The sequence below is a fragment of the Varroa destructor genome, unplaced genomic scaffold, assembly GCF_002443255.2.
Source record: "Varroa destructor unplaced genomic scaffold, Vdes_3.0 BEIS01000004.1, whole genome shotgun sequence".
Taxonomy (NCBI): Eukaryota; Metazoa; Arthropoda; class Arachnida; order Mesostigmata; family Varroidae; genus Varroa; species Varroa destructor.
In genome coordinates, this window is record NW_019211457.1 from 52,594,608 (window position 1) to 52,610,931 (window position 16,324).

General features: G+C 43.7%; 1 protein-coding gene across 7 annotated transcripts in view; it reads left to right on the top strand.

The window, feature by feature from the left end:
* Window positions 1-16,324, top strand: part of LOC111248584 (phosphatidylinositol 3-kinase regulatory subunit alpha-like) — a 104,091-nt gene that overhangs the window by 74,506 nt on the left and 13,261 nt on the right. For 2 of the 7 annotated variants that reach the window (XM_086988279.1, XM_086988283.1), the window contains exon 1: window positions 5,269-10,063. The exons of 1 other annotated variant lie outside the window; for it this stretch is intronic. In XM_086988279.1, coding sequence (XP_086844405.1) covers window positions 10,004-10,063 — 60 coding nt within the window. In that variant the 5' untranslated portion in view covers window positions 5,269-10,003. Of the gene's footprint in view, window positions 1-354; window positions 2,448-5,268; window positions 10,064-10,135; window positions 11,957-16,324 lie in introns of those variants that run through there. 4 more of the 7 variants (XM_086988281.1, XM_022801144.2, XM_086988280.1 and 1 more) reach the window with 4 other exon arrangements.

The window sequence follows — 16,324 nt, forward strand, 5'->3', positions numbered from 1 at the left end:
GGTGCAACTAAAGACCAAGAGGTCTGTTTTGTTAAGTCTTCTGATTACGTGATCGCCAATCGCACTGGTAGCAGGGACCTACGTCGGCTGGTTTCACTGGAACAGTCGATCAACCATTCACTCTGCCATCGTTGACGCTACGAGATGATGGCTTGGCAAGCAAATCTTCGCTTAGCAGCAGCCCGAAGCGGAGCACTTCCTTCGACAGAGTCATCGTCTAACTGTGTCATTCTAGTTCGCCAGGTGGCCGCGCTCGCGATGGTGGCGCTGCGAGCTGACGGCCACTAGGTGGAGCCACTTATCGGGCCAGCATTGAGCCCTCTCGCTCTGTGAGCCAATGTGAGGCTGTTGCCGGCCGGCTTAAACTGACTCAGACCGTGGAGGCGGTAGCACGCGCTTGCAGGTTCAGGGCTTTCAAAGATTTACTAGACAGCCAGCAACGAAGCCGGCCACCGACGGAGCTCCGTAGCAATAGCAGTACAGCATCATCACACGGTTCTTGCGATCTGCTGCTAAAACTGTTTCAATAACCACTTCTTCCACTACTACCAACATCATCGTCATTGTATGACAGTACTCAGAGTAACAACGTTTCTATCATTTACTGAATCACTTTCGTTTGCCGTTGACTTCGTGTCGAAAGGAAACGTAAGACAAGTACGAGCCCAGCATGATCTGCTGATCCGTTCCACGGATGATGGCAGCCAGCAGCTATCGTTGCAATGAAACCACGCAACCGATCCACTGTCACTGAGAATACACCAAACGACGCAGTATAGCTTGTCAGTCATCAGGAACACGAGTTGGCCTGTGGTGAGCAGCTGAGGCTGAACGACGACCTTCTCAAATAGTCATACTCCGTATCGAATCAAGTGTGCATTTCGCTCGGCAATAGCGGTTTCTGTGTATTAAGTCATCTGTGCGCGTTAAGCTGTACACGCATATATATATATATATATATATACATACATATGTATATATACATATATATGTAGATATTTCCGTGTGATAATATTTAGATCTATATACAAGTAGTTAAATTTTGTCATCGCGTGTCGGCTGACATAGCGAGAGGATCGTCAATCCAAGCGCGAAAAGTGAACTAATTTTCCTAGGATACGTCAATGAGCCTGAATCAGCCGAATCGAAGTTGTTGCCGATAGTCCGAAGGCCATTGGTACTCTCAACCAGGAGGAAAGCGCAGCGGCCAAAGTGAGAACCATCTAGTAAAACAGACCCCGGAAAGCTATTCGCAACAAAACCCAGTTTCGCCAAACGGTCAGTGAGTCGAAATCATAGTTGACAATTTTTGTTTATCATCGCGTACGCAGAAATGGTTCGACGGAAAACCGTAGCACCGGCGACTTCGCTGGTCGAAAATGGTGTCATGAACTAATTGGCGTGTTTTTCTTTTTTGGTAGATATCCCCAAACTATTATGAACTTTACGCCAAGTAGTAACACCACCGAGCCGATCCCTCAACAACGCTTCAAACTCATGCCGCTGCTATTTTTATCAATGAATGAGAAGAGCCGGTTAGCTACCTCGGACAAAGACTTCCCATTTACTAGAGGCATTCGTTGACAAAAGAACAACAAGCAAGAAAGAGCGGAATCTGCAGAATATCTACACCTTATACAATGTTATATTAGATCGCGTCGTGGCATGTGTGTGTGTGTGGGTGGGCAAAAGAAATTGTCACTCACGTCATTTTCCCCTGCCGCTGCTGCTTGTGCACGCACACATGTATGTAAATGTGTGACAATCGAAAAATAGTGCCTGGCCAGCGTTTTAGCATCTTCACATGCATAAAATTATTCCACTATATACATAAGTAGATATATATATATATGTGTGTCTGTATAAATTGTACATTTGTCAGTCTCCTCAATACCCCGTTCGTCGGTGCGGCCTGTGACGGACAGCGAGCGAGATCTGGCGCTCGAATATCATTTTCTTCAAGTCAGCCAACGCTCCGGCTTACCGTGTTATCCATTCTACGCACACACACAGCCGCGCACACAGTTGACTCAGCGGCGTACGTCTTCGATAGGACACCAGAAGCAACAAAAGTGGTCACGACCCATCTCAGTGCAGTATCAGAACAACTGCCTCGACCGTCATTAGTACCAACACCGTCATCACGGCTACTGCACACCGGCGTTCAGCCCAAACAAGGTAACAGGCACTTCTATCGACGCCATTGGTCATGGTAGACGTCCACCGCCTGTAGCCCACCATTGCCGCGCAGTCGTCGTGCGTGTTTTCGCCTCTCAATACTGCTCCATGCGTCGTCTGTTTGAGTATCGGTGTATGAGTGTGTCCAACTAAAACCGGATTGTTCCATTGGATAGTAGCAGTCATAGTCGTTGTTGCGGTTGTCGTCGCGTCTTGACGTACAAAAAATTCGGGGTGACGGTCAAAATGACGGAGGAATGAAGCGAAAGGTAAGAAAAATAATGAAAACGACAAAAAGGAAAACGAAAAAAATTACGAAAAAGTATGACAGTGATCGAGTGGAACGTTGGTGACGCCTGTGCTATGCGCGGCAACAACAGTAATAGCAAATTAGCAACGAGTATGTAACGGCCGCGTATAGGTATCTCGCTCATTTGTGCAACTGGGCGAGTGAAAGCGAATCGTCCAGAGCGAAAGAGACAATATTTGTCTGTGTAGAAAGATTAATATACATGGAAAAAATCAATTTAGAAACGAGTGGGGAAAACACACTACCGCGTCTGCAGTCGTTGTTTCGCGTTCGTCGTACGTACGTGCATGCGCCAAACTGGAAAAAAACAAAAGCAAATGTACATTCGTAGCATGTGTACAGCTTATGAAAACTAGCAGTAATGAAACAATAACAAAATGCCGCTAGCGCTGTAAAAACGGTATTAGCTGGTGTTGTCGTTGTCGATGAGCAACAGCCGATGTTCCCATAGTTTGTTCTGAGTAGATTACGCCCACGTAGTCTAAATGTTTCATTGTCGAACGTATACATTCAATGGAGGACCTTCGATGCATTAATTCTTTGTGTCTAAGATTTAGCTCACACGTATTTATTTTTACCCGTCCATCTTGTATGTATGTATGTATGTATTGGCACAACTGGTTCTCGCTACTAGACAAACGTGCAGTGTCCGCCCACGTCGAGCCCCGAGGTTCATCAGCTAATACATTATTTTACCGCACATGATCTGTGTTCAGTGTTCTGGATGCTATCCAACGGAAGCCTTTTATTTTCACCAGTATATATATATAGAAGTGACTTCAGACCTATCGGATCTTAATCCATATTGTCTACCCAAACCTGTTGTATTTTTTTCTATTATTAATTCCATCTAGCGATACCTCGTTTCAGTAATAGTCCTCACTGTATCACTGCAGTTTCTTTGTTCCCGTTCTCTTGTTACCCCGTTTCGGAAAACCCATTGCACGCTGTTTTGCTTCGTTGGCCCTTTTTGCCACATATTGATTTGGGTAATTTCACTACCGTCACTCACGTATCCGGACAGAGATAGTTTACTGTCGTGATCTAATTTTACTGTGATAATGAAGCGGTGTTCTCGTATCGCCATGTTAATGGATCCTGTGCTCACATTGCACTAAAACGGTCACGGTGCTGCCGTTGATCCCTCGCGCCCCTACTATTCCCAAACGGCGAGTTTCACTCTCAGAATGACATGTCAACACTAAATCTATCGAAAAGCCAATAATCTAAATTATATGATGAATTTAGAAGTTGCTAACTGGCGACTGGAGCCTACAATACCATGTGGCAGAGGGCGAAGAAAAATCAAATTTTGTCAATTTTTTTTCCATATGTTACTTTGATATCTATATTTCCGTAGATTTCCAGTCGCTCATGGTAGAATTGCCCGCAAATATAGTTTTTTCCAGTTCATGCTAGAATCTATAGAAACGCGGAGGAGTTTTTTCATTTCTATTCTTAGACATCTTTTCCTAGCCTGTCGTTCCATCATAGTTTTTCTCGTCAAGCCAAAGCTACGCAAAAAAACTCAGAAATCGTTAGTGGTGTTTTCGAGATCGATCGACTCGTGTACGCGTGTATTCGATAAGTATTACATGACTTTTGTATTATATCATAATTATTCATTTCTGTGTGCTAAGTAGAAAAAAATTCCATATGACTATGTGTGTCAAGAAAAATCTATTTGAGCCGGTGTTTTCGTTGAAAACGATAAATCGAGCGAAGTCCGGCAAACTCAATGGGAATAAGCTTTGTGGTATTGACAATCGTATAGTTGTCGGGGTCGCCTGGTCGTAATCGTAGCAGCTGGTGGTTGAGCGAGTGGCGGTTCGATACCTCGTGGCGGTCGCACTGTTATTATTGCTACTTTACAAAGTCACTAGTTGACCGGTGTACTAAGTCGCGCCTGGGTGCGTCCCTATTCCGTACACCTGTGAAAAGAGCAAACGTTTTGGTTGTTGATTTACGTTGTCAGTGCTTTGGCTGCTCCGACTGTGGCTGGATACACCTGTAGATTTTCGTTCTACAATAGACTTTCATGTTATGTTAGGCGAACAAATATAGCGCTAAGATTCGTTCAGCTACACTGGCTTACAACGACATTCCCATAGGCCGTAGAACGGCTGCGACTTCCTGACCAATGCGCCGACGAATCGAACCACCATAAATCTGTCTTTCGTTAAACTCGAAGAGTATAAGTAGATGCCATCAGCTATCCATTCGACCGCCTGTAAATCTGTCTGTCTGTCTCTCAAGTCTTTGGTGCCAACATATTACGGGTAGCTTGAAGGGCATACTTCTTATACCTAACTACATATTGCACGTAGCACTTATATGAATGCCCTGTACACGAGTAACTAGTTACCAATGTTCTATAAGGCGTATAAAATTACTCTAAATGGGTTCTACTAGTATAACTATAATCATAGTAATAATAATAATAACAATAATAATAATAGTAACGATGAAACTGGCGCAAAACTGTGTGACATCTTTTGCGTCGTCTCAAGTTCACGTTGGTGCTGATTGTAAGGGCCTTTTGATGGCCCCCGAGGGGTGCTTCCTGCCCCTAATTATATCAGTGGTGGCCTAGCCGGACCATAGTTCAATAAGCTTATCGCGTCGGTAGGACGTTTGCCTAATATTTTAACAGAACATTTTTTGGGGGGGGGGGGGGGGGAGGGGGAGGGGGTACAAATGGTATTACTGATATTATTCGCACGAATTTGTACAATTGTTCTACAATATAATACATTATAATTCTACTGCGCTGTGCTATATTACGGAAGGTGGCCTTTGTCATTTGCAAAACACTGTCACCGCAACGTAAAGCGCTTAACGCACCTGTATACCTGCCTCTCCCGCAGTTGCCTGTTGCGGCTAGTCGCTTTTAAGCTGGCTGCCTCAGATTACGCCTAAGAGTCTACCGATAGATATATCTAGGTGGCACTCCACCTAATTGGCTGTTTGTCGTTAGTCCGCGTTCCCGGACGTCTAAATCGAATGAGACAGGCGATGGCCGTCGACCGCTGCCGTCATAGTCACAGTGTTCACAGCTCTCAGTTTAAATGTATTGAGAAACCTTGAGCAAAAGGAGGAGGAGATGTCGTCGAATCATTTCCGTTCACGAGCAGTAGACGAAGTATATATATACACATACTTGCACTTGCCAGTTTACCTTGTTGACCTGGAATTACGCGTTGATTCGGGAGGGGTATGACGCCGGGTATATGAATGTCTCGTTTAACACTGAACTGAAGTGAATTCTGATCGACTAATTTAGCGTTTTCAGTTTCGCTTACGTCGTTTTTCTTCAATGTTGCTAAATGAAGGATACGGTATATAGAGACTAGCTATTTCCGAACACTGATAGGAAACAGGGCGAACGGGGTTGACGTTGATCGTTCTGTTACGTTTTGCCTTCGACCTTGTTTTCTTCGACGACAAGAAACGCCGGCAGCAGCTGGAATTGTCGCCAACAAGAGCAGCCATACCTGTTGCCGCTACCGCTGCTGATACTGGAAAGCTGGTGTGTCAGCTTTAATTGTACACCATCGCGACCGTTGTGACAGTGACGGGCAGAGGCAACTGTAATCTATGCAAACAATTTCAGGTAACTGAAGCTGCTATACCGTCTCCTTGTTGACACCGCGTAGCCCAATACAATAGTAATAATAATAGAGAAATAAAAACCCCAACCTGGAAAAATGCCCATATTGGCTGTGGTAACGTCAAATACCTCCAGCGTGCAGTTCCTTAAGGAAAAGCTTAGTGTCTGCTGTAATAGTTGTAATTGATGTAAGTTCTAATTACTGCGAGGTACAAAATGTAACATAGAGGAAGAGAGCAAAAGTAAAAGTCGCGGCTTCCTTCTATAACGTTTACCAGCCCCATGGCTGCAGCTGTTACTATTGCTGTCTGAAGTTCGCTAGCTAGCGAGATTTTGCAGCACGCCCTTAGCGTGTTTTCGCGCTGGCCTTTACCTTGTAATAGCTACTAGCAGTGATGGCACGATTTCAGCAGGTGTATCACCTGTCGTGTTACCGTGGTCTACTGCTACCATCGTTTTTCGCTCCATTGGTATTTTGTGAGCACCTTTACACAGCATTTGCGAGAAGATTGCATGACTGCATGACGTCGTGCATCAAAAAAAACACCGACTGTACGAGATGGACGGGAAGAAAACGAAATACAGACAGGAAGAGAAGAGGGAACATGAAAGCAAAGGGTCAAGAATAAAGGATCGATTGCTATTGCCGCCGTTGTTGTTGTTCTTACTGCTGACAACCGCGCGCTGTTCGAAGCGACAGCGACAGCAGCGACAGCGACAGCAGCGACAGCGACAGCAGCGTCAGCTTCCTCGCTCCGTTGGAGTAGGGAAGAAGAAAAAAAGAGCCGCGCCGAGAAGCGTCGACAGTAATAACAGCATGGGCGGTGGTGGCAACGGCAGCAGCGATAGTAGTAGCGCGACGCACTGACTGACGACCACAAACTCTTGTTGCATTTAAGGACGAAGATGGCGGCAGTATTCGTCTACATGGCGACTGTGGCGACTGCCAAGAGTAGTTTCTTTCCTACTCGTTAGTGCTTATATATATAAGATGCTGCTGTTCCCGCAGCAGCAATGTCTGTTGGTCGTTAGCGCATTAGCTTGGCCATTCGTTACTGCTATTGCAGTGATGGTGCTTCTACGACCGCCCGTGGCGCCGCGGTTACTCTGCTAATCAGCTACTGCCGGTAGGCTGACCGTTTCTGGCCGGTCAGACAGCTCGCCGGGCGAGTCAACAGCAGCACCATTGCTAATCGTGGTAGTCGTAGCGCGCCATGCTGCTGGTGCTAGTCAACCACGATTGGCTGGCTGTTGTTTCTAATATCAACAGCAGCTACGACTACCGGGCCTGTAATGTCGCCAGGGCGCAGCACTGCTGCTATCCTAAACAGCAACGGCAACTAACTCTCTCTCGCTCGGTATTTCTCGACTACGTCTTTAGCGGTTTTCCTTCCGCCGCCGTCGCTTCTACCGCTCGCTCATTTTGTCTCTTTCACACTCTGTTTCTGGCTGGTCTGCATCTCTTGAACGGCGCTGCTGCGGCCGCCGCTTGGCTGGCTGGCTGGCTGGCTAGCTTACCAAAGGGTTTTACGTACAGCAAACACCACAGTAAAGGCACCATCGCAGAAACAGCAGCAACAGCAGCGTTGGCAACCTTGAGCAAACGACGCTGACGATGGTGGCTGCAGCGACAGCGGAGGCCGTAGCTATTGCCGTTGGTAAGACCGCTACTGCGACGGGTAGCAATGACAAGCAACGATAGCGGCAGCTAGAACGGTACGCCGTCTCACATACACAGGCGACCACGAGAGAACGAACGATTACGGAAACGGATAGGCACCCCCAGGCAGCAAATCAGCCAGTTAAACAAGCAGGCCATCAGCTAATATAAGCAAGCTAACAAACATATAGGCCTTCCGACCGACGGCGGACCAAAAGAACGGCTTGACGCCAACTGCGAGAATTGTCGCCGCAGCCCCAGTCGCTCGCACTACAACCACTGCAGCGTACCGTAACAGCAACGCCGTAAAATGGCGGTGTTGACGACGAGCATCGCTGACGTTGTGACAGTGGACGTACGGCAATAGTGGCGAGTCAACGGAGCTGACGGAAAGCGAATTTGCGAGATCGTATAAAAGTGACGGCCACAGACGGCACACTAGAGCTGAATAGGCCGATCGACGGGGGAAAGCAGCCGCAACGGCAGCAAGGGCTGAAGGCATCAACGACGGTGGATTGTCGACATGCAGTAACGACTTTGCCGCCACGAAATCGAGAGTCACTCCTCTATTTGGCAGCCGTGCATGCGAGTGTGCAGGACGAACGCGACGACAGAAAAACAAGAGAGTCCATTATAGCAATGATGGCACAAAATTAAAAATAAAAAGGGAAAAAGCTATGATCGACGCCAATCACCAACTCTCGGGAGAAAAAGTTCTCGTCGCAAAGCTCTTTCTGTTTGCCTATAATTGTAGGGCATGATCGCATTATAGACATCGTCGATTTGTCGCTTTTTCCTCTTTTCAACAATGTATTGGCGTTGTCGCTACGCGCGCACATGTGTAAGCGCAGACGGGTTCTTCTTACAAGCAGCACCGGCACATCCAGCCGTCACCATCACCGTTATCGTCAGTTGGTAAAGCGACTGCAACTAACTGCTATTATCAACGGCACTACTAACTGCACGACAAAAAATTGGCAAGACCTTTGCCTGAGTCTGACCTGCTATTGTTTTTCTGGTCAGTCGGTCACTGCGACTTCTGCTGCTATTTCCACCATGATGGACCGTCGTAACATTAACTATTACCCGTGACAACAGTATGATCTTTGTCGTAGCAACACTAGCAATAATATTTATTATGATACCAATTATCTATGTGTTATATATTCATATAGTGCGCGTTTATCTTCAATTGTCGTCAGCATATATATCATCAGTATCAGCATTGTCGTTATCGTCGCCCCGGCTGCTGCGGTGTTTCATAGTTGCGTATCTGTTGTTATTATGATTACTAGTAACACTGTACAGTGTAAATAAATGAAGCAGATGTCGGCTGCTCTCGAACGGGCTTATAATTTGATGACGGTGTTGAACGCGGTCCTTCTATCTGCCCTAATTTGCCTTTTAAACGCGAACGCAATCACGACACAGACAGACGAACAGATCCACGCGCACGTATTTTACAATTACCATTTTCTTCTTAGCCTACGGGCCGCTGCTATTCAGTTGCCTAAGAGCTATATATATAAAGCATTGAGTAGCACTTGTAGTGCCACAATCATGTGCATCATCATCTATAATCCATCAATAATAGTTGTGTGATGTCGTCATCGAACAGGGCGTGAATTATGCAGAAGCGGCACTGCCGTATTTGCCCTCCCGCTTTCTTCTCTCTACTAACAGTCTTCGTAGCACTATTGGAATACAGCGTTGTCTCGGTGCCCTCGCGCTGTTGCCATTGCTGAAGCAACTAGTCGTCGTCTTAGTCTTCGCGTGCCGCGTTCAACAGGGGCTTGCCGCCATGTGCCTGCATCTGTACGTGGTGGCCTTTAGACGACCAATCGTTCCGACTGAATTGTCGTACAAAACAAGAATTCAACAACACCAAACAGTCGCACCTACTGAATACAATGGCCACTTGTTTATACGGGACACACATTATATATCACTTTTTTTATTGTACGACAAGAGTGGTTATACATCAAAGCAACAGTAGCTTGTGCTCCTGTGGCGCTCGAGAAGAACTAGGCAGCAACCGAGTCACCGCTATAAAAACGATGAATAGAAACCACGTGCATGCGTATGTAGTGTCGTTAGAGCTGCACGGTTAGAAATGCTGACGACGTTGCTGAAGGGAAAGAAGGCCTACCTGAATGAATGAACGGGTTGACCGAATCTCAAATGGCTGGTACGGCAGCCCTGGTGCGGAACACATTGTCAAATTATAATGTAGACCGTGATACTAATGGCCCTTTTTGACGGATATTGCTTATTTCTGTTCGATGTGAATCGTATCCACGTTCAGGTAGGCCGCAACGGTTAACGAACGCAACAGTTACATGTATATGAAACGATGTACGAAATACGGCTTGACTTTAGAACTAGACGTATATGCACTATTGATTAATTGGAACCTTGTCTGTCGTATTTCAGCATTTATAGCATCTTGTAATCGTCTAAAACGAACCTATTTGGAATTCCGTCGAGCGGAACTTGATAACATTCAATTTAGAAGTGGTTTTTAAAGGAATTCTGTTAAAACAGGTCAAAAGCTTACGAGCTACAGATGTACCGTCGATCGACGTGGCACTCTTACAATTAAGCCATAGCTGACTTCCTCAGCCTAGGTGCTAGTTTATGTGATAGGACCACTGTTATGAACAGGCGACTAGTGATATATTAAAGTAAATCGCAACCGGCACAGACGATTTGACTTTGCCTTACTGAGTTAATACATATTTTATTTGTTATACAGACACCCTGCGTTCATTACCGATGCAGATCTCAGCTGGCATAATACGTTAGGCGACAACTCGGCCTTACATAGGGGCTCTGGTAATTATGAGCCAGCCAATTGCTGCGTGTTCGATGGCAAGCTAACAAGCTTTTACTATTTCAAATTCGTTTGTCTGTGTCGTTGTGCGTACGCCTATCCGCCTCATTCTCGATTGTATCAAACCCGTATAATCAGGTATTGTCTAGTGCGGTCCCAAGAAAGGGAGAAATCGACCGGTTCTAGCCTTTGTCCGTTCTGAAAAAGAGCAACGGGGAACAGTAGGACGCAAGGTAGATAGTTCGGCAAAGTGAGTGAGTAAATCTCGCTGGGGGATCATCTAATAAGGGACCAGTATCTGCTACGTCTGTTTGTTTTTTTGGCACGTCTGTAGATAATTGGTTCTACGTACTTGAAATCTGGGTCTAGCGAGAAATCAGGGAGACAGTTCTATACTTGCCCACTAATTCACATAAAATCGCAGTATTATTCAAGTTCATAGTCGATTCCTGGTGTCTGCCTCAACCCGCCATTGCAGTGCTGTTATATTCTATCGTACAAGAGAAGCTGCGCGTTAAATCGTGCATATGTATATATACGGTCAACCTTGAACGGTAGCCCCCAAAAATATTATTATTTTTCCTCGTTACGTAGGTGAGGCTCCTATCCTGCGTAACGAAGGGGGTGTCACCATTATAACGACTGATGTTACTGATATACGATTGCCAATCATGGTATCGCCTGCATGGTCAATATCTTGGTTTTTGTCATATTTCACTTGTTTTTTTTTGGCGCGTTGTTGCGAGTTGTTCTAAAAAAAACCTTCTCCCTTCCTCTCATTGGCGCGTCTGAGTAACAGCACCGTTTTCGATAGGACGATTCTGACGAGATTACTAGTATCACTAGCAGTATCACTAGAAGCGAGCAGCCTGATCAACGGAACTCTATCCTCGTTTGCCGAGTGGACACTTGGTGGCATTCTGATCTCCTTTCTGTTTCGGATAACGGCGTGCTACATTATTGCTATTGTATACACTCTGCCGTTCCTGGTCGTTGTTCGTCGTTACTTCGACTGCTCATTATTGTTGCGGCTGTCGCTGCCTGGCTCACTATTGTTTCAGACGGGCAACAGTCGTGCGTGGTTCGGTGGCTGACTGGCTCATGCGACGTTGCTAGTCTAGGGCGCGAGCAGCGATGGCATTTCTACGCGTTTGCGATAATAGGCCACTAGCGGTAGCGGCAAAGAAGTTGCCGCAGCAGTAAAAGTCGTCTGAAGTAGAGACAGGCATCGTAGAAGTGTCTAACACACAACCGCAGCATCAGCGGTAGGTGAAACTGAGAGAGGTTGAAAGAAGAAGTGAGTGGGACTAAACGGCGACAATGACCACGCTGCTGAGACAGACGGACAAATCGACGGATGGGCAGGTAGGGATATGCTAGAGATAGAAAGAGAGGTAGAGAGAGAGAGAGAGAGAGAGAGAGAGAGGGGGAGGAAGAGGGAGAGGGAGAGAGAGAGCAGTGTCAACAGTAGCAAGAATCAATGGAAGCTGGAAGACATATTCGAGGCAGACTAGACGGACAGACAGGCAGGCAGGCAGGCAAGCAGGCAAGCAGGAACGACTGCTGGGAAAACGACACAGAGAACGGCGGAGCATGGCCGGACGGTAATGACCCTCAGGCCCCACCAGGATGAGACACACTATTCCCACTCATCCACTCTCTAATAGCGGCTGTTACGCTAGTTAACTGGTTACACCGTGCTAGTTTAGCGCTGTAAATGTTCTTCATTCGGCCGCTACTTCTTATCATGACACATTCGGGATCGCTAGCAGCAACTGTGACGACGACCACAACAACAACAGCCTCGTCCGTGGCGCTTTGTCCTAAAAGCTCACACTATGATTCATACAAAAGACTATGTGACCTGGATGTAAGGCTATCGGCTGGAAAGAATTCCGTATTTGCAAGTAATTAAAGAGCTGCCCACGGGCTTCGCATTACGCCTGCTGAACGTTTGTGGAGGGCTAAACCGCTGATTATATTCATATTTAGTCTCTTACCTAGTCCAGCGGCAGCCAGCTATTGCCTAACAGTTTCTTCCATAATACAGCATAAATAGAAATTGTCATGCAACACACGTTGAGCACATTTATTCACGCAACATAACAGACTTCACATTGATGATAGTACGGATGACATTGACTGCCGCTTTTCTACTTGTAAACGGTGCTTTGGCACTGTTTCCAAACATGGAACATGAGAAAGAAGTTGCTGCTCTCAACTTACAATCAGCCAAGTTACCATTATGTTCTACGGGGAATAGCGAAATTTTTTTCTAGGGGGAAAATGCTCGATAGATTAGTTCATCTTCCACGAATATCTTTCCAGGATACAACTACCTAGAAAAAATGACGCCAGCTCGAAACTTCAAGGGTTCATTTTGAGTCCTGACAAATTAAGCTATACGGACCCGCGAGCTTCGTCCCGCCTCTGTTTTGTGCTACTTGATTTAGCTTAATTTTTGTCAATGTTACACCTGATCTAATGTGAATACTATTCATCATAACAAATATTTCGTTGCAATTCTGCAGCCATTTCATTGGTTTGTTCTAATGGAAACATCTTTAATTTGTGCTACATCTAGCCTAATTCTCCAGTGGGAATGTATTGGATGCCGCCACAAAAAGTCGCCTAAAAGTATGCTGGAACTCGTTCCTATTTAATTGCTACGTAAGCGAACCGAGAAGACCAGTCGGACTTTTGGTTATTTTCGCAATAAAATCCTTGGTCTAGTTGTGGAGGACGTACACTACATGTTTAGCTAGCTCGAGATTTATCTCTCCTTGAAAAACCATTGAAATTCCGTCGAAGTTGATTTTTACCTCTGGCTACATGAAAACAGATATCACAGTCGGCTTTTCGTTTTATCACATCGAAATATCAATTTTAGGTATTGGGACATAAGTTGCAGTGATACTCGACCTGTCGAAACCCACCAACTACTGATGAAATATCCCCTTCCACTATAAAAAACACCGTGTAAAGTTTTTGTCCTTCGAACGGCATGTTCGATGGCAAAACTGAGAAGTGCGCATAAGAACATGTGTATCATTTCATGCAGATTTCGGCAAGTGCTTTCGGTGGCAAACATTTTAGTTAGACAGATTTGCAGATAGTTAGTTACTCGGCTGCTGTTTTTCCCGAAGAGTTGTTTTTTTCTTAATTTCACCACAACGCATAAGCATATATTTCGAACAAAGGCAAAGGCAAGCAATTTTCAAAACAAACCCCATAGCCAGCACCGGCGAATGAAATCCAACGTAGCCAAACGTAAACTATAGTTCGTAAACTATAGTAAACTATAGTTCGATTGCAGACCCCCATTTTTACGATAATCTCGTTGCAGTTTGAAATTCTAGAGTGCTTATTTCATTTTCTTGTCGCGGCTATCCTATAGCAGTAATTCCACTCAGTCAGTTAGCAACAACATCTATTCCATTGCAGTACTCCTGCTCCTGTTGTCCTGTTCAATCGTAGGGGAACATTCCAACAGCCATGTTGCAGCTATCTCTGTTAGTTATATTCTAATATTTTATTCTTGCTTTGCTAATATAAGTTACTCTTCTATAGAAAACGTACATTTTTATAAATGTTCCGTTCCAGTGCTCTTGAAACTTTATTTTATTGATTCTGTTTCACCGTGGCAACTTTTCGGTTTCGTGTGATTATATTCTATACCCTTCCTTTGTTAGAGCCAATGATCCCCCCCCCCCCCCCCCGCCATATAGTTATTCTCCAGCACTAATTGGTCATTTTACTGAAATTATTCCGTTTTCCTATTATATACCCTAATAATTTTCTTACTTTAACATAATTCACCTGTTAATGCATGGATCCTGTTGCTTGAAGAAATAACTGAAGTCAATTTTAAAGTAAGCAGTACGAAAACACATAAAATTGGATGTACCTTCAAAATTAAGTTTCAGTCCTGCTTACAACGCCGGGGTACTTTACCTTATTAGCTTCGCAGTCTTCTGTAGTTATTCGAGCTCTATAAGATCAGTGTTGCAATATTGATAGTCTGTTGCATTTATCCCGTTTTCCCATTTAAGAAAATTCTACCATCAGGAAAAATACTAATATGATTTATAATTGAAAAGTATGAATCATACAAGTAGAGATGGTTCAGATTTTATCATCCATTTCGCAAACTAATCAGCGACGCCCTCCATGTAGGAAAGACTGCCTTTCGGAAAAACATTCGTGCACTGAAGAAAAAAAGCTACGATGGTTTATACTTAATCAACCATGAACAATTTTAGCATAGTAGAATATAAGAAATCTAAATTTCCCCGCTAAATTCGTTGTTGTACCTAATTTGTACTGTCGGAAAAAACAAATAACTTTTCAATGAAATCCTTGCGCAAGTTCTCACCGGTTGTCGAGCATTTACTAAAAACGGTCAGCTTACAGAAATTAGCATTATGGCTCTTTGAGATGAAAAAAGCACAAGATTGCTTTAAACGATCATGTTGGGTACCTGAGTAGCATAGGTGAGAAAATAGATAGATAGATAGATAGATAGATAGATAGCTATAGATAGATAGCTATAGATATACATATAGAGCTATAGATGGGTAGATCGATAGGTATACATATAGAGCTATAGGTAGATAGACAGACAGCTATGGATGGGTAGATCAATAGGTATAGATATAGAGCTATAGATAGATACATAGATAGAGAGATAGCTAGCTATAGATAGACAGATAGCTATAGATGGGTAGATTGATAGGTATATAGATATAAAGCTATAGATGGGTAGATTGATAGGTATACATATAGAGCTATAGATGGGTAGATCGATAGGTATAGGTATAGAGCTATAGATAGATAGATAGCGATAGATAGATCGATAGCTATAGATAGGTAGATAGATAGAGAGCTATAGATAGATACATAGATAGATGGATAACTATAGATTGATAGATAGACAGCTATAGATAGACAGACAGACAGCTATATATATAGAGCTATAGATAGATAGCTACAAATAGATAGATAGACAGATAGCTATATATACAAAGCTATAGATAGATAGCTATAGGTATATAGATAGCTATAGAAGATAGCTATAGGTATATAGATAGCTATAAAAGATAGCTATAGGTATATAGATAGCTATAGAAGACAGCTATAGGTATATAGATAGCTATAAAAGATAGCTATAGGTATATAGATAGCTATAAAAGATAGCTATAGGTATATAGATAGCTATAAAAGATAGCTATAGGTATATAGATAGCTATAAAAGATAGCTATAGGTATATAGATAGCTATAAAAGATACTATAGGTATATAGATAGCTATAAAAGATACTATAGGTATATAGATAGCTATAAAAGATACTATAGGTATATAGATAGCTATAAAAGATACTATAGGTATATAGATAGCTATAGAAGATAGCTATAGGTATATAGATAGCTATAGAAGATAGCTATTGGTATATAGATAGCTATAGAAGATAGCTATTGGTATATAGATAGCTATAAAAGATAGCTATTGGTATATAGATAGCTATAAAAGATAGCTATTGGTATAGATAGCTATTGGTATATAGATAGCTATAAAAGATAGCTATTGGTATATAGATAGCTATAAAAGATAGCTATTGGTATATAGATAGCTATAAAAGATAGCTATTGGTATATAGATAGCTATAAAAGATAGCTATTGGTATATAGATAGCTATAAAAGATAGCTATTGGTATATAGATAGCTATAAAAGAT